At 46.7% G+C, this 19,352-nt stretch overlaps 1 protein-coding gene across 2 annotated transcripts in view; it reads right to left on the reverse strand.

Moving 5' to 3' along the window:
• The window catches only part of nup98 (nucleoporin 98 and 96 precursor), an 81,267-nt gene extending 63,162 nt beyond the window's left edge, over nucleotides 1-18,105 (reverse strand). For both annotated transcript variants that reach the window (XM_060826380.1, XM_060826378.1), the window contains exons 1-7: nucleotides 17,964-18,105; nucleotides 11,038-11,141; nucleotides 9,151-9,255; nucleotides 6,244-6,420; nucleotides 4,408-4,550; nucleotides 3,951-4,058; nucleotides 923-1,106 (exon numbers count right to left, since the gene is read on the reverse strand). In XM_060826380.1, coding sequence (XP_060682363.1) covers nucleotides 923-1,106; nucleotides 3,951-4,058; nucleotides 4,408-4,550; nucleotides 6,244-6,420; nucleotides 9,151-9,255; nucleotides 11,038-11,113 — 793 coding nt within the window. In that variant the 5' untranslated portion in view covers nucleotides 11,114-11,141; nucleotides 17,964-18,105. The remainder of the gene's footprint in view (nucleotides 1-922; nucleotides 1,107-3,950; nucleotides 4,059-4,407; nucleotides 4,551-6,243; nucleotides 6,421-9,150; nucleotides 9,256-11,037; nucleotides 11,142-17,963) is intronic.
• Nucleotides 18,106-19,352: the final 1,247 nt, after the last annotated feature.

The raw sequence follows: 19,352 nt of genomic DNA on the forward strand, positions 1-19,352 counted from the left end.
AGCATCACACCTGATCCTCAGAGAATGCATGTTGAGAGTGGAGATGACACAGGTGGCAAAGGGGTTGCATGCAACAGCAATTATGGATTTTTTTTTATTTTAATGAAGAAAACCCAACATACAAATCCCCCAATGATTCCAGCTGCTCAAGAGCGAGTGGTTGAGAACAAGAGCCGTGGAAACAGCGGTTCAATTCCCAGCCTGGGTGGAGTAAGCCAACCTGCAGTGTGAACCATACTCAGTACATGGGCAGCCTCTGACACCATTTGGGCTCAGGGAAACACGACTCCTGACTGAAATCAGGGTGTACCTAACGATGGAAAATGTCCTGGATAGGATCACAGGAGAGTTAGCAAAACAAATGGAACAGAGACATGGAGGGGGAAGACAGAGTTTGAGGGGCCGGGAAGTCTTGAGAGGGAATTCCAAAGCTTAAGGCTCAGGAAACTGAAGACATAGCCAGCCATCAACAGGCAGTAAAACTGGGAGTACACTGGAACTGTAGTACTGCAGGCATCACAGACGGGAGTTTGGGAATAGCAAGAATACAAGGAATTTAAAATTTTGATGGGGGGGCTAAGGTGGTGCTGGATGAATGAGTCTTGGAGAGTATGATAGGGAGAGCAGAGGTTTGGATAAGCTGGAATTGCAAGGCCACTAGAAAGGACCTTATCCATTCTGGCGCCCCTTGCAACTGACAGATATTCTTGCAATACTCTAACCAAAGTTGGACAAATGGGATTGCAGGGAGTACTGGTACAGGGAAGTCAGCTTCAAGAGGTAGGCATTCATGCTGCACATAACCATCACCTTGACCCTTCATACATAGATTTAGCAGCCCCAGCCTCCCCCAAATGAAAATTCTTGCCTAAAACAACAGCCCGATTGTTCAGAATAGACTGCAGCCAGTCAATGAACTCACTTGCTCCGAAGCCAGTTTTATTCTGTCCAAAGTTGAAGCCTCCGGTTGGGTTGGCTGGAGTGGCTCCAAACAGCCCAGTGCCGGCACTGGATGTAGCCGTCGAGGTGCCAAACAGACCACCACCACCCCCTAGGGGTGCCTGAGGCCCTTTGCGGCCAGCTGTGTAATCCTCCAAACGCAGCTCCTGGAAGATGCAGGATCACAGAGAGACAGCGTGTCAATGGTGGAAGCATCACCACAAACCAGTTCACAGAACCCGGAGAGATTTACTCCCTGAACTTTCACCTGGAGGTGCAGAGTTCAGCTAATTCAGTAAGATGGAGGGGACAGCACTATTGAGAATATTAGTCAACTGGCAACCTAGATTCCAGGACGTTATCTGGAGAACGTCAGTTAAATACCGGGAACAGCCAGTTTGTGGATACAAACTCAGTTTTGTCTTATATCAGTAAAAAGGTGATGCCAGTTCAAATGGATTGTTGTTAAGTTCCACTTGCTTCATGCATGGGCTTCTTGCTGAGATATTTGTATCATCGATATTCACACGTGAGGTGCCGGAAGACTGGAGGTTGGCTGATGTGGTGCCAAGGGTGGTAAGGACAAGCCAGGGAACTATAGACCAGTGAGCCTGACGTCGGTGATGGGCAAGTTGTTGGAGGTAATCCTGAGGGACAGGATGTACATGTATTTGGAAAGACAAGGACTGATTCGGGATAGTCAACATGGCTTTGTGCGTGGGAAATCACGTCTCACAAATTTGATTGAGTTTTTTGAAGTAACAAAGAGGATTGATGAGGACAGAGCAGTAGATGTGATCTATATGGACTTCAGTAAGGCGTTCGACAAGGTTCCCCATGGGAGACTGATTAGCAAGGTTAGATCTCATGGAATACAGAGAGATCTAGCCATTTGGATACAGAACTGGCTCAAAAGGTAGAAGACAGAGGGTAGTGGTGGAGGGTTGTTTTTCAGACTGGAGGCCTGTGACCAGTGGAGTGCCACAAGGATCAGTGCTGGGCCCTCTACTTTTTGTCATTTACATAAATGATTTGGATGCAAGCATAAGAGGTACAGTTAGTAAGTTTGTAGATCACACCAAAATTGGAGGTGTAGTGGACAGTGAAGAGGGTTACCTCAGATTATAACAGTATCTTGACCAGAATGGGCCAATGGGCTGAGAAGTGGCAGATGGAGTTTAATTCAGATAAATGTGAGGTGCTGTATTTTGGGAAAGCAAATCTTAGCAGGACTTATACACTTAATGGTAAGGTCCTAGGGAGTGTTGCTGAACAAAGAGACCTTGGAGTGCAGGGTCATAGCTCCTTGAAAGTGGAGAAGCAGGTAGATAGGATAGTGAAGGTGGCTTTGGTATGCTTTCCTTTATTGGTCAGAGTATTGAGTACAGGAGTTGGGAGGTCATGTTGCAGCTGTACAGGACATTGGTTTGGGCCACTGTTGGAATATTGCGTGCAATTCTGGTCTCCTTCCTATTGGAAGGATGTTGTGAAACTTGAAAGGGTTCAGGAAAGATTTACAAGGATGTTACCAGGGTTGGAGGATTTGAGCTATAGGGAGAGGCTGAACAGGCTGGGGCTGTTTTCCCTGGAGCATCAGAGGCTGAGGGGTGACCTTATAGAGGTTTATAAAATTATCAGGGGCATGGATAGGGTAAATAGGCAAAGTCTTTTTCCTGGGGTCGGGGAGTCCAGAATCAGAGGGCGGATTTAGGGTGAGAGGGGAAAAATATAAAAGAGACCTATGGGGTAACCTTTTCACACAGATGGTACATGTATGGAATGAGCTGTCAGAGGAAGTGGTGGAGGCTGGTACAATTGCAACATTTAAGAGGCATCTGGATGGGTATATGAATAGGAAGGGTTTGGAGGGATATGGGCCGGGTGCTGGCAGGTGGGACTAGATTGGGTTGGGATATCTGGTCAGCATGGATGGAGTGGACCGAAGGGTCTATTTCCATGCTGTACATCTCTATGACTCTATGATATCCTTTCCTGAAGGACACCTAAACGGACCCCACCTGATTCTAAATGCAACCCCAGTCTACAAATTCTGTTGATATTTAATTGCTCTCTGAACTGGCCTAGCAAGCCTCTGGACAGTATTAAACTGAATATCAAATTACACTGAGGGCTCGTGCTTTAGGTACAAGTCTATATTTTCTTTCTGGAAGATTCAAAATTTGAAATTAGGCCAATTCCGTAAAGGAGATAATTATTTCACCATGGCATGGGGATCATTAAATCTTAGGAAAAATATCCTTGTGACCCGAAGGTACCAGAGCAGGTAAGAGTTACAAGGCATAGGGTAAACAAACAGTTAAATGGAGATCAACTGGAAATGGCCTCAGCCTGCAATTCAGAACAGATCTTGCTGAAAAAGCAGTAAACTTTATTCTGAATAGAACAGAGACCACGGTGCTGTGTTACATTATTGTAAACAGTTGCGAGCTGAAGCCAGGGAGAAAAACGCTGTAGGTGGATGAAATACTCGAACCATTTCAGTTTTACCAGATCAGACTGTTTAAAAGGGTCTAAACAGGAAATCTTTGGGGATTGTGACTCATCAATACATCGTGAACCTGGGTAAAAAATCTCTATACAGGCGATCTGTTTGAGCATCAACTCTATCCGAGGTCTTCAGATGGAACATACCTGCTTGGGAAAGTGCCTCAAGGGCCAAATGTATCACTTGGGAAACAGGAAAACCTGTGCACCCAAGAATGAATCGGAAACTCGTGGGCTCTGCATGGTAGCACATTTCTATGGAATGTAACACAAGTGCTTGTAACTGTGAAAAGCACATCTTTGCCACACTGACTATTTAAAGACTTTTGCCTTTTTGCAATTCTTTTAGTTGGTTCATCATGATAAAAGTTAGAAAACTGATGGGCAGGATGTCACTTTTTCGTTCAGTTGGTATGCCAGGATTCCTTTCTTTTAAAACACCACTCTCCTCAGCAATAATTATAACACTAGGCACGGGTAACACACGCCCACACAACAGTTCTCACCTCCAGTGACTTGGTTTCGTATTCCTTCATGGCTGTGATACACTGGTGTTTGGTGCTAATGTTGGTGCTGACTCCAGACTTCACCATTGTATCTGTGCCTGTTGGAGGCTACAGGAATACAAAAGACAACCACACAGTGGTGTTAATATGGCACAGCACTTGCATGAGAAGAGGGGCTGAATTCCAAACCCTCCACCAACCACTATCAGGTTGTAAACAGCTCACTTAGGAACCCGTTTTGCTGACTGAAGTTGCCAGCTCAAACCTCTCTCTCCAGCTGGCTGGCTGGCAGAGCTGTCTAATGTCTGACAGTCTCAATGCAACACCATTTGAGGCACAATGATTATTCAAATAGGCAGACAATACAGAAATCCCCAAATTCTCAGAGTGATGTGGCTGTTAGCTTCCTACTCTGCCTTGGTGTAAGCTCAACACTACCCAACACCATCATACTCACATTGAATTTAACCGTGGTTCCAGTCGGAGCAGCAGTGCTAAAGGTGGTTCCCCCAAACAAGGTTCCAGAGGTCCCACCGAAAGGATTAGAGGCAGTGCTGGTGGTCCCAAACAGGCCACCTCCCGTCGTGCTGGCTCCAAAACCTGAAAGCAAGAATGTAGAGTCACTGTATTTCCTGGAGTAAACAAAAATAAAACACAACCATAGACTCCTACAGCACACAGTCAGGCCCTTGGGCCCAAACTGGTCCACACCCACCAAAAACACACTGTGGTGCTCCTGTACATCATAGCAAGTGTCCTTCCCACACTCGCTCCACTGACCCATCCTACATGAACCATTAAAACATGCAAATCTTGGACCAGGATGATTTTTGTAGATTGTAGCAGAGCTGACTGAACTCAATCCCACATTTTCAACTAACCCCAATAACCGTGACTCCCTTTATTGTCAAGGACCCATCCTATTTTAAAAATACTGATTAGATTCTCTACAGTGTGGAAACAGGCCTTTCAGCCTAACAAGTCCACAATGACCCTCCGAAGAGTAACCCACCCAGACCCATTGCCCTACACTATATTTAACCTAATGCACCTCCACTACTCTCGATGGAGGACAGTTTCAGACTAAATGTTCAGAATCAAATTCTTCCTCTTCTCCAACCTAAAGGGAGACTCCTTTTTAAACTGCATCCTTTTATTCCAGTCTCTCCCATGAGGGCTCCATCTTCTCAGCATCCACCCTGTGAAGTCCCCTCCTGAATAAGATCCAGCTGCTCTTTGGTGATCTCAGCTCCTTAGACAAAAGGCCAATGGAAGATGAGCAGACAGTGCTATTGCAGTGGGCAGTACCCAGGAACTTCCAGCTCCTGGAACAACTTAAATAACATAGGGGACTTCAAATGCCTGTTGTTTCATTCATGACATCTCAGGAGCACTTTCCAAGATCTCATTAACAACAATGAAATAAATGAACAAATATTAGCTGAGACACTGGTGAGCACAACAATGCTCTTCTTCAAAATAGTGACCGTGGGATCTTTTATATTCAGCCGAGGGGGCATACAGAGCCTCAGTTTAACATCTCCTTGGAGAGACAGCGAGGTGCTCCCTCAGTTTTGCATAGACAGTGTTAGCTAGGGGCCAGTGACAAGCATCTGGATTGGGACTGAAACTTAAACTCATGGCAGACAGTGTTGAGACAGTGTCTTGGCATTCATTTGCACTCCCGTAATTGTGCTGCATTTTTCTTTTTATTGTGAACACGGTGGCTCAGTGGTTAGCACTGATGCCTCTCAGTGCCAGGGACATGGGTTCAATTCCAGCCATGGGCAACTGAATGTGGTGTGTGCACATTCTCCCCGTGTCTGCGTGGGTTTCCTCTGGGTGCTCCACTTTCCTCCCACAGTCCAAAGATGTGCAGGTTTAGGTGGATTGTCCATGCTAAATTACCCAGTGTCCAGGGACGTGTAGGTTAGGTGTATTAGTCAGGGGTAAATATAAGATAGAGAGAATGGGTCTGGGTGGGTTACTCTTCTGAGGGTCAGTGTGGACTGGTTGGGCTAAAATGGCCTGCTTCCACACTGTGGGGATTCGATATTGTATGTGACACTTAAATGGTGATGACCCAGTCTCCCCAAGGAAAGGTTGTTGTACTGATACAGTGAAAACACATCAGGGTTGGCATGCAACTTGTAATGCCCAAAGGAAGATCTAACCCAATGTTAAATGGAGAGAGTGTGCAGCTGAAAATGTATCACCAGGCGACATGAAGAGGTCAAGCCTGACATTAAACCTGCCTCCTCTGCTGCTGAAGTCTGACAAAAGCAGTGCTTACTTCCAAAGCCGCCAGCAGGTTTGCTCTGAGTGAAGGCATTGCTCTGCTGATTGGAGAACAGGCCCCCGGTGCTGGTGCCCCCAAACAGGCTGTTGGATGTCGACGTGCCAAAACCAAAGCCAGCGTTGGTGGATGAAGTTGCTGGTTGTCCAAAACTACTGGAGCCGAACAGACCTCCTGCAGAGAGACAGATGATAGTTTAACAAACGAAACTAAATGATGGGCCTGTGCTCAAAGCGAGTAACAATGTAGTTTCATCATCAGAAAGAAAGGATTTGGGGTTATATAGCATTTCTCGATCTTAAGATGGTCCAAAGTGCTTCACAACACTTAGGTGTAGTCACTTCTGCTATTTTCAGAAATGGTCAGTTTATTGTGAAATTGATTGAGGGATAAATATTGGTTAGAGCACCAGGAAGAGAGGTTGCTCTTCAAAATAAGGACCATTGTGATCCACTCAAGACAGAGAGCACGAGAGAGAGCGCGTAATTTGCTTTAATATTTCATCCAAACGACAGTCCCTCTGACAGTGAACTTCCACTGACTGCACTGAGACACCGTATTTCTGGAACAGGAAATTCAACTCAGCTCCTGATTAAGTGGCAAGCTCTCTACCCGCATCCACAGCTGGTACCTTGGCAAAACCCCATCCTACACAGAAACCCTGCCATCCTTACTCAGTCTGCTCTATAAGGGTTCCATCCACACCACAAGGTTAACACAATATCTTTAGGAAAAATAGGGAAAGCAATCACATCATACACACTTTTAAGTGGAATTTGACATATTTCCCATTTGCTGTGCCCCTTGTAAAGTTTAATCCTTAACCAACATAAGCAGATTATGTTAAACCTGCATAAAGTAAAGGATGTTATGTTAAATTTGTATAAAAACACTAGTCCAGCTTTAGACGGAGTATTGTAAAGTTCTGGGCTCTACCCCTCAGTGTGGAGCCATTGGAGAGGCTGGCAGATTTGGAACAATGGCTCCAGGAACAAGGAACTTGGCCAAGGACAGACTGGAGAACAGCCCCAAGTTGGAGAGCAGATGTAAGGGAACTGACAAAACAATCCCAAACATACACAAGCCCATTGGGTCTGTACCACCAACAATATACTAGTAGCTAAACACTTCCTACCACTTGGCCCATAGTTTTCAATGTAATGACATTTCAAACACTCAGCCAAGTGCTTTTTAAAAAGTTGGAGGTTTCCCCACCTCAACTACCCTCCCAGACAGTGCGCTCCCGATTCCCAACATCCTCTAAACAACTCTCCTTTCACTTCAAAATTATGCCCCTCTGTTATTGACGCTTAAGACTTTGGGGAACAGCTGCTTCCTATTCACCCCATGCCCCTCAGAACCTTATACTCCCCTCTCTGGTTGCCCCTCAATCTTTCCCACTCCAAAGGAAACAACCTGAGCCTATCCAGCCTCTCTCGGTCACTAACCTGCTCCATCCCAGGCAACGTCCTGGTAAACCCCCTCTGCACATCCTTCCTATAGTGTGGAGACCCAAACTGTACACAGTCCTCCAGCTGTGGCCTAAGCAAAGTCCTGTACAACTCCAACACAATCCGCCTGCTCTTCTAATCCAAGTCGCAAGAGATAAAGGCAAGGGTCCCACCTGCCTGAATGGCCCTATCCACCTATTCTGGAATCTGTGGAGAAATACCCCAAGATCCCTCTATTCCTTGGAGCTTCCTTGTGTCCTGCCATTCATCGAGTACTTTTTTGTCTTGTTCTTGCCTCCAAAGTGCACCACTTCTTACTTACCTTAGTTAAGCTCCACGTGCAACTGATCTGCCCACTGACCAATCCGTTACAGCCTCCTGTAGCCCAAGAATGTCCCCCTTATGGTTAACCACCCAGCCATCTTATCATTCCGTTACGTTCACACCTACATTGTTTGAGATATGTACAAACAATAACATACCCAACCCTAACCTTCAGTACACACTGGGCTTCAGTCTTACAAGCAGAGGAAATGTTTCATACAACAAATGGTTAGGATCTGCAATGCACTTGCCTGAGGGTGTGATGGAGGCAGATTCAAATCAAGGTTTCCAGAAGGGAATTGGATGACAAACTATTTGCAGGGCTCTGGGGATAAAGTAGGGAGTGGCACTAGATGAACTGCTCCTACAGAGGGCCAACTGCAACACGTACAGGATGCCCTCCCTCTGTGCTGTATTCAAGCTGCACCAACGTTACCACAGTGACTCACTTCAAAAGTCCTTCATTGGCTGTCGGAGACATTAGTGAGTTAGGAAGGGATGTTTTACTGCAGTTATATAGGGCCTTGGTGAGAGTCCTGGAGTATTGCGTCATTACCCAAAGAAAGATATACTTGCTGTGGAGGGAGCACAGCTAAGGTTCACTGGGGATGACAGGACTGTCCTTTGGAGAGATTGATCTGATTTGGTCTGTATTCACTGGGGTTGAGGAGGATAGAGGGGATCTGATTGAAACACACATTTCTAAGAGAGCTGGACAGACTGGAGGCAGGGAGGGGGTTTCCATTGGTTGGGGAATCTACAGGCAGGGAGCACAGTCTCACAACGCAGTGTAGGGCAGGGAGGAAAGATTTCTTCAGGGAGAAAGGGGAGTGAACCTGTGGCACTTTCTATCACAGAAGATTGTGGAGGCCAGGTTGCTCAATATTTTGGTGAGAAGACCATTTTTAAGATTTTAAAAGGCATCAAGGGGTCTGGAGAGAAAGCAGCAATATGATTTTGAGGTAGAGGATCAGCCTGGATAATACTGAATGGTGGAGCCGGCTTGAAGGGCCACATAGTCTACTCCTGTGCCTATATCCTACGTTATAGAAAGATTATTTTATTCACAATTAAATACACCCCAATTGAAGGTTAACAGGGAACAATCAAATGAGAATTTACTCTGTACCTGGCTTGTTTTGAGTGCTACCAAAGAGTCCACCACCAGTATTGGTGGCTGTACCAAATCCAGCTGTGGCCGCACCAAATCCACCAAACCCTGGAGTTGCAGTATCTGAAAAGCAGGAAATCACAAGGACTTAGGTTACTGGTGAAAGGGACTTAGTGACGGATAAGAGATGGGAAGTGGGTGCCATACATTTCCTCCAGCCTCCTCCATCATCCAAAAGGTTGTGGCCGAAAAATGACCACGGATCCACTTTGCTCCCAAACCTCATGGCTCACTTCCGTCACCAATCCTCAAAAGGAGGCGAACTCGCAAACCCTCTGCCATCAGGAATCCAGAAAAACAAAGCCGACATTGTTTCTCCTCAAACAGAGAGGTTTCAGGGGAATTTGAATAGAGGCCTTTAATAATAAGCTTTGACAGATGAGTAGAAACGGTCGCCAGATTTACACTAATAGACAGAACGAGAAGGATTAGGAGCGTTCTTACTTTCATATCACCCCGAAAGAGGGAGGGTGAAAAAATACTGTCGACTGTCCGCCCTACTCCATGACACGGGCTGTGGCCTCTCTCTCCTTTTTACCTGGACAGCCTCAGAACTGAAATGGTCAACTGAATCGGACCTGTGCTGCTGAAGCGATAATGAGCTTAGTGTAACAGGAGTCACGTAGTCTAGTACATATTTTCTGAACTAATTCAGAAACTCCAGTTAGGTCATTTGAGAACTTAGAATTCTATTTTCAATACATTTGAGCAGAAGTTCTGCTAACAATAAAAATGCATCCAGGTTGGAATGTTCGAAGACCGCAACATTTGAATAGTATTCAATGCAGAGCATTAATGACCCCTGGCCCAGGGAAGGATAAATCTGTCTGAGAGACAGGGTGCAGGGAAGTTTAATAACCAAGAGAGCTGCCCTTATTACACACAAATTCAGAAAAATGAAAAAAAAAATCTCGATACGTACAAAATTCTGAAAGGATTTCTGAGAAGAGGCCATTTCCTCCTGGCTAGAGGGTCAAGAATAAGGGGCACAATACCAAGGTTTAGGACACAGATTATGAGAATTTCTTTGACTCAGTTGTAAACCTTCGAAACTTTGGAGGCTGCATTGAGGTTGTTCAGTTTGAGAATATTCAAGATGGAACTTAATAGATTTTGGCACTAAGAGAATGAAAAGCTATGGATGGGAGAGTTGAGGAAAGCTGAAGATCACCATGATTTTACAGAATAGTAGAGCAGTTTTGCTGTCTGGGATAATTTAAATGATGGATCAAGACAGCAGCTGGTGGGAGTAGTATTGGGTCCTCACTCAAATATGTAAATAGCTAGCAACATGTGTAATCACATCTCAGACCTTCTGGAAAGAGCTCCTGTGGAGATCTCATGCCAAGTTAGAGCACACACGAGTCAAAACACATGGGATCTTGTTTGCAGATTACTTCTAGGGACCTAGGTGCCATTGTCGCTAAGTCACTGAGGACTAACACTGTCTTTGGAGGTGTACTGAGCTATTGTGCCTCTTGCTGTAATATGCCTGTTCAGTTCAGAGAGCAGAGATAACATGCCAAATAGCAGCACATGCACACAGTATCTCAGGAGGAACAGCCTAAGACATCTGTCCAGTGGCTCCCATGTTGCTGCATAGCCATGTGGGAGTAGAGCTGACAAGGAACACTGCTATCAGTCTCAATGATTCATGGTCAGTGGGGGTCTCTCAGGGTGGGGAGTCTGCGGCCCCTTACTCAGCATGCTCTACATCATCACTTCAATCTCACACCAGCAGGCATACGAATGCTTTTGGGGCTTGTCTTGGTGATGGCTCACTGACCGAGCGACACTCAACTTCCCCGCCTCCCAAAATACAAAATGCAGAAAGAGCCAACTTACTCTGCCCGAAAGCTGAAGTTGTGAATCCACTGGTGTTGCCGAAGGTGGGAGTGCCAAACTGCGACTTATTAAACATCTTGCCAGATTACCAAGACCGCAGGCAACTGCAAAAGAAAAAAGACCAAGAGAAATCAGTCCCCTCAAACTGCAAGGGAGAGATATCAGAAACTCAAAGCATCGACAGAATGCCAGTGCACAGGGGCATGAGAAATATTGACCAACTGTCCCTTTGCCTCATGGAAAAGCCCAACCAGCAGGATTCATCCTCTCCAAACACTGGCTCTGTTTGTTCAGCTCAAATCTGGAGGATGCCCAAGAAGGGGGTAGCTTAAACTCCTGCAACTCTGAATATAGAAGTGCCAGATGAGTAGCTTACTAAATAGGGATTCATGAAGGGTTTTGGGTGGGGAATATATGTGACCAACACTAGCATGGATACAGGATTGGTTCATGGACAGGCAGCAGTGAGTATGTACAGGCCGGCAAGCTATGACCAGGGGGATGCTGCAAAGATCAATGCTGCTGTCACAGCTATTTACAATCCCTATGATCAGCTGTTGGCAATACTGGGTAGACTTACTTGACAGACCACTGGGGTCTTTCTGCCTGCAAATTAGTTAGACAGTGATGAGTTACTGAACACACACAAAAAACTGCCAATGTATTTTTAACAAAAGAACATGTAAAGAAAAGAAAACCAATGCCTGAGAAACAATTTGGGAAGAGGTGACCATAAACAGCAAAAAAAAAAGTTTTAACCCCATGTGCAATGACATCCTTTCCATAAACACGCCCGCGGTGAACCATCACCCCGCACTTCACCGGGAGGGATCTGCACATTCCCAAGATGCAAATCTCTGTCTCTCCGAGACCACGCACACACTAACTCACCGAGTCCGGAACTACTACTTGGGGCTTTTCCCAACCTGTCTACCCAGACGGTTTGGTTGACTTGGCAAACGAAGCTGCCCTCCTGCTGGTAAAACTGTTTACTCTCTGAATGGGATCTGCTTCTGGCTCCTTTCCACCTGTCTCTCTCTGGGATGCAAACCTTAAGTCAGTAAAGATTTCAATTATCTCATCAGGAATTTGCTAAGGCACAACTTTAGTTGTATGGTTTCTTGGAAGGGCAGGTTTGACCAAATGCTGCAAAAATGAATAAGAGGCACCTACGTAGAACTGAAAACAAATCCATTTAACCTCCCCTGGAGAATCTAAGCTCCAAAATAAAAATATATTACAAACCTTTACACCAAACAAATGACTAATGACAGAAAATAACACACCCAAGTTAGTTAACAATATGAAGCTGGATGGAAATGTAGGCTGGAAGGGGACAGAGGTTACAAAGAAATATAAACAGTTAAACGAGTAGGCAACCAAGTGGCATATTGTGAGATAATACATATAACTCAGATTGGTTGCAAGAATACAAAACAGATTTTTTTAAAAAATAAAGGCATGAAAATTGTAAACTTCATGTGCAGCGAGATTTAGAGTCATACAGATGTACAGCACGGAAACAAACCCTTCGGTCCAACCCGTCCATGCCAACCAGATATCCAAACCCAATCTAGTCCCGCATGCCAGCACCTGGCCCATATTCCTCCAAACCCTTCCTATTCATATACCCATCCAAATGCCTCTTAAATGCTGCAATTGTACCAGCCTCCACCACATCCTCTGGCATCTCATTGCATACATGTACGACCCTCTGTGTGAAAAAGTTGCCTCTCAGGTCTCTTTTATATCTTTCCCCTCTCACCCTAAACCTGTACCCTCGAGTTCCAGACTCCCCCAGACTAGGAAAAAGACTTTGCCTATTTACCATAGCCACGCCCCTCATGATTTTATAAATCTTTATAAATCAGTCTCTGATGCTCCAGGGAAAACAGCCCCAGCCTCTCCCTGTAGCTCAAACCTTCCAACCCTGGCAACATCTTTGTAAATCTTTTCTGAACCCTTGTGTATATTCTTACAAGCATTACAGAATTTAGAATGCAGAAAGCAATTAAAGCAGCCTTCACCACAAGGGGATCGGAACACAGGAATAAAGAAATGGTTCTACAATTGCACAGTAGTTTGCTGAGACTATACCTGTAATAGAAGTAGAGAGGGATAGAGGTTGAGGGAAAGACTTGCAGAACTCAGACACAGACACGAGTGGTGGAGAAATGAAAATGAGGAGGTGCACATGGCCCTCGAAATGGTATTACTGGGCGACTAATGCAGAGGTCCAGACTAATTCTCCAAGGACAAGTTCAAACCCCATCATGGTGGATGGTGGAATTTAAAGTCAACCAATAAAGTCAGTTTTCATCTGGTTTACTAATGTTCTGATCAGATCTGGCCTACCTGTCATTCCAGACCTACAGCAGTATGGTTCACCCTTCACTGAACAATCAGGGATGGGCAATAAGTGATGACCTAGTCATTCCCATGAAGGACTAAAACAAAAGACCATATCCCAGACACCTCCATCACCAACCCTGGCTATTGTCTGACTCACCAAAGGTGAGAGCACCGTGATATGTAGAAACGAGTAGCCCTGGCCCTCCTTAACATTAGCTCCAGACTCCACAACGTCTGACGGCATTGCTGCTGACTATCTCCATTAGCTGATGAACCAGTAACAAACCATGTTGAACTCCACTTAGAGGACACACTGAAGGTGGAGATGTACTCAGGATGTGGAATTCTAACACCCAAAGACTTGCAGTACCACTACTAACCAAGCTGGTTAAGTCCTGAAGGGCATATCTTTCAGACTGTGTGGTAAGTGGTGACACAAAGCCAACATGTGGGGAAAACCTGTCCAAACTCAGGCTCACTTAATACCATCCAGTACAAAGCAGCTCGTGCTTCCATCATCAACATGCAGCAGCTGTTTGCCCCACCTACAAGATACACTTCATTAACTCACCAAGACTTCTCACGTGTTCCCTTGACACACCGGGCTCTCATGGTATGTAGTGACCCCACCAGCCCCATTTCAAGTGCCACCTCCTCCAGAACTGTGTAGTAATATCTCTGAACACGTTGACTAAAAAAAAGTCTCCAAACCCAGACCTCTACCACTGAGAAGGGTATCACCACCTGGGAATTCCTCTCCAAGCCATCACCATCCTGACTTGGAAATATTCCTACACCATCACAATTAAAATCTTGGCATCCTCTAACAGCACAGCACACACCACATGGATTGCAGCAGTTCAAGGAGGCAACTAACGATCAGCTTCTCAAGGGTAATTAGAGATGGGCAATAAATGCTGAACTAGGTGATGCCAACAAAAGTAATTCAAAACTGGGGAAATGTAGAGGTCCTAGAGAGCAGCAGGGTTGGAGGTGGTTACAGATCAGAGGGACGAGGCTGTGAAGGGTTTAAATACGGGTAAAAAAAAAAGTTTTAGAAAATCAAGCCACTGCTGGAGTAGGAGCCAATTTAGGTGCTCAGGAACAAAAGACAGGGCTGAACTGGACATGAGTCAAACTAGAACCAGCACAGTCATGGGGAGGGTAGAAGATGGGACTGCATTAACAGTCAGGTCTAGAGGTCAAAGAGTCACAAATGAAGGTTGCAGCAGGAAACAAGCTGTGGATAGGATGATGATAAGTGATGCTACAGGATGGAAACAGGCAGCCTTCAGGTTAACAACAACAGGGTCTTTGGAATTGAAAAGTGTGGTGCTGGAAAAGCAAACTCAGTCAGGGAGCATCATGAAGAGCTTATGCTTGAAACGTTGACTCTCCTGCTCCTTGGATGCTGCCTGACTGACTGTGCTTTTCCAGCACCACACTCTTCAACTCCGATCTCCAGCATCTGCAGCGCTCACTTTCTCCCGAATGGGGCTTTGAGGCAAACGCGACATCAGCGTTGTGAACAGACTGTTTTAGCATCAGAGACCAGGAGTGAAACACAGTCCCAACATGGAAATGGAATTTGTAGCAGGGACTGAAGGCAATCATTTCAATCTTAATGTTGGTTAACTGGAGGTACTTATCATAAAACTTTAGAGGACAGAAAGATCACAGCTAACAGCTCAAAACATCAAATGGCAAGGGCATATTTACAAACGGTCATGCGCAGTACAATTCTAATGTGCACATCTCCCTTTAACTCCTTTCAGAAGTGAGGCAGTCAGGTACACGTTACCTGCTAATCTCACTTCAGCTGGGCAATGTTTTCACAAGACAAATACTTCAGGTGAACACAACTGCCCCTACTCAGGAGGGATACTGTGGGGCCATTCAGCCCTTCAAGTTGGCATTGTGTGTAAACAAGTGTTCTGTATATATCAGAGAATTCTGCTCTGCTACAAGAGCCCCTTTTGGAGCAGAGTGGAAGTGTCCCTAATCCTGGAGAGGCCTGTTCAAGTCTCACCTGTTTCAGAGGTAATAACATCTCTGTATAAAGCGGATTAGAAAAACAGATTATATTAAAAAAAAACTAATCTCCAAATTCCATTAACCACTGGGGCACTTTCTCTGGGCTGCCTTCAATGTCATTATACTTTCTCTAGATAAGGGGACCAAACCTGTTCACAGTATTCAGCTGTGGGGGTCTGACTAGCACCCTGGCCAGTTTCAGCAAAATCTAAGTTTATATGCTATTCGGTTTGAAATAAAGACAATGTTCCATTTGCCTTCCCTACTACCCACTGAACTTCAATGGGATTCAACTTCATGTGAATCATGTACAAGAACCCCACCCCCAGCCCATCCCTTGGTGTTGCAGTTTGTACAGTCTTCCTCTATTTAAATAATATTCATCTCTTTCGTTCTTCCTGCCAAAGTGCAGAACCTCAAATGTTCCTACATTATAACCATTGAGGTTTTCTGCATACATCCCCCTGCAAACTCTCTCACCCCTTGCTATCCCACTTATTTTTGTGCCATCCACAAAGTTGGCTAAAGTGCATTCAGCATCCTCATTAATATAAATAACTGTGGCTCCAGCACTAATCCCTGTACACTCCACCAGTTACAGACAGTCCTCCTGAAAACACACCCTGTCCTCAAACTCTGGTCACTCACAAGACAATCCTCTATCCGTGCCAATACCATGGGTTCTCACCTTATTAAGTAGTCCAAAGTCTGATTTTATATTGAGTGCCTTTTGGAAGTACAAATATTATGCCCACTATTGATTACCATATCAAAAGATTGAAGTCAGTCTGTTTGGCATGATTTCTCCTTCACAACTGCCTGATCATATCAGTTTTTAAAAAAAAGTTACATTCTCAGGTTATCTGGAACAATTGGTGTCAGGACAGATAAGATGTTGAAGGTGTTAACCCCCTGTGCTCCCTGTCTGTGCCATAATGTTTAGACTAATTCTAATCTAAAAAGTGATTTGTTAGATTAGAATCAGTCTAAACATTATGGCACAGACAAGGGCTAACACCTTCAACATCTCACCTGGCTGACACCAATTGTTACAGTTAACCTGAGAATGTAACTTTTAAAACAAGTTTTGTGATTTACATATGAAAGTGAAACTATCACGGTCACTAACAGATAGAGACTTAAACAATCAACGTATTTTTCAATGTATAATTTCAGTTACATCACACTGTAAACTTTTGCTATAAATTCAGTGTCTTACAATTGTGTCCTCCACAACCACCTGGAGCAGCAGTGCTTCCAACTAAACCTGTTGGACTATAACCTGAGTTGGAGATGCCGGTGTTGGACAGGGGTGGACAAAGTTAAAAATCACACCACACCAGGTTATAGTCCAACAGGTTTAACTGGAAGCACACTAGCTTTCGGAGCGACGCTGGTTGTTGTGTGATTTTTAACTTTGCACACTCCTGCATCTCCAAACCATGATCGTATCAGCATTTCTGAATGCTCTAGATCCAAGGCTCCAACACTGTTGCAACCCCAGATTGAAATGCCAGCTCAATGCCTGTGCAGAGAGAAACAGTCAAAGCTGCCGAGTTTGTTTGGTTAAAAATCACACAGCACCGGGTTATAGCCCAACAGGGTTAACTGGAAGCACTAGCTTCGGGAGCGCTGCTCCTTCAGGTGGCTGTGGCTAACACCAGCATCTCCCAACCATGGGTGGGTGTGTGGGTGTGGGTGGGTGGGGGTGGGGGTGTGTGTGTGGGTGGGGGTGGGTGTGTGGGTGTGGGGGGGTGTGGGGGTGTGTGTGTGGGTGGGAGTGTGTGTGTGTGTGTGGGTGTGAGTGGGGGTGGGGGTGGGTGTGTGGGTGGGTGGGTGTGGGGGGGGGTGTGGGGGTGTGGGGGGGTGGGTGTGTGGGTGTGGGGGTGTGTGTGTGTGTGGGGGGGGGGTGTGTGGGTGTGTGTGGGGGTGGGGGTGGGGGTGTGGGTGTGTGTGGGGGTGTGTGTGTGGGTGGGGGTGGGTGTGTGGGTGGGGGTGGGGGTGGGGGTGTGGGTGTGTGGGGGTGGGGGTGTGGGGGTGTGTGTGGGTGGGGGTGTGTGTGTGTGGGTGGGGGTGTGTGTGTGTGGGGGTGTGTGTGTGTGGGGGGGTGTGTGTGGGGGGGTGGGGGGTGGGTGGGGGTGTGTGTGTGGGGGTGGGGGTGTGTGCTGTCTGAGTGCCCCCTGTCAAGGCCCAGCTGGCCGTGTGCTGTGTACAAGGAGGCCAGCCTGGCTAACTGTCCCTGACTAACACACACACAACACACAACTACCGCGGAGCACCAGGCCACTCGGCCCATCCCCTTCCTGGGTGACCCGGGTACCAGGGAGGATACAGTCCAACCAGACACGCACATGTCTGTGAAACCCCGTCGGGAGGCCCACGCCCCACACCCCCCTGTGCCCGGGGGAAGCATGGGGCCCAACTCGCCCCCCGCCCCGGGAACTACAAGCCTGAAACCCGCCAAGGCCCAGGCTGGGCCGTGTTCCCCCTCACCACCCAACCCCGGGGACTCCAGGCCTACCCGCTCAGGCCTCACTCACCGCCCGCCGCCAGCTCGGACAATCCTTCCCCCCGGTCGGTCAGTCAGTCAGCCCGCCCGCTCCGTCCTGGATACGCACTTCAAGCAGCCCCCTGGACACCAGAGCTTCGACCGGACGACTAGGCCAGGCCCCGCCCACGCAGCAGCGACACGACACGCGCCCACTATGCACACTGATTGGTCGCCGGAACATCAATCAGGCGCGGTGCTTGTCGATTGGGCAGCTCAGCTGTCGATCAGAGGGGTTCCCTGGAAGCATTGGCTGAAGCCCCGGAAACGCTGGAAATGGACTGTGTCCTCACGTTCCATTGGCTATTTTCCGAACGGAAGCCACGCCCTCCCACAACATCCGCAATCCTATTGGTTATCTTACATGTCAGTCAGGCCCGGGCGATGAACGGCAGGTGGGGTGGAGAGCGCAGGCGCCGTCCGCTGGTCAATGAGGGCGAAAGCAGCGAATTGCCCGGACCGAGTCCTTTCTTGCTTCTCGCGCCGGCAACAATTTCAGGCGACCGGTTATCATCTCGATTTAGCCTGATCCCCGTGCGCACATAATTTGTGATCAACTGTCATTCTAGGCGGGGGTCAGTAATGAAACATCGCAGTGTCGGTCCCCACCTGCTCATCTCTCCCGGTCAACGTTCCCCCCCAACCGGGTCCCTCACGTCAATCAGCCGTTGCCTGCCATTCTGATTGGCTTTGGGATCTGAGCCCGCCCCTAAGATGACGCATGTCAAACAATCCGGCCTATGATGGTGCTGTTGCGTTTGTCTCGCCCGTCGCGACCACGCCCCTTAAAAGGGCAATTCCCACAAATGGTCCAAAGGAGGTCTACACTGAGGAGAGGAGGCTATTCAGCCCCACAAGTTTCTTTTGCGCCTGACTTGGAAATATGTCTGTTATTTCACTGCCACTGGGTCAAAATCCTGGGATTCCTTCCTTAAGGGCATTGTGGGTCAATCCACAGGACATGGACTGTAGGGGTTCCAGAAGGCAGCTCAATCCCACCTTGTCAATGGAAACTAGGAAATGGACAAGAAATGGGTGATACCCATGTCCCACAATTGATTTATAAAGTGTACCATCACAGTTCCATAGTCCACTTCCCTCCTGGAGTGACCCACCTTTTTCCACGTTTTACATGGAGGAAGTTTTATCTCCAGTCATTCAGCCAGCCTGATCACCCAGAGAACAAGGCAACTGTTTCTGGAGACATGGGTCAAAATCGTACCGTGGTGGCTGGCGGCATTTAAATTTGAATAATAAAATGTAGGAATTTTTAAAAATCTCCTTGATAATTGGTTGTTGTCGGCCCCCACCCATACCCCACGCGGAAACACTAGAGATACAGGCCTGGCAGCCTCTGTAGAGAGTATAATACTCATCGAAT

This window comes from Hemiscyllium ocellatum, chromosome 6 (genome assembly GCF_020745735.1).
Source record: "Hemiscyllium ocellatum isolate sHemOce1 chromosome 6, sHemOce1.pat.X.cur, whole genome shotgun sequence".
Taxonomy (NCBI): domain Eukaryota; kingdom Metazoa; phylum Chordata; class Chondrichthyes; order Orectolobiformes; family Hemiscylliidae; genus Hemiscyllium; species Hemiscyllium ocellatum.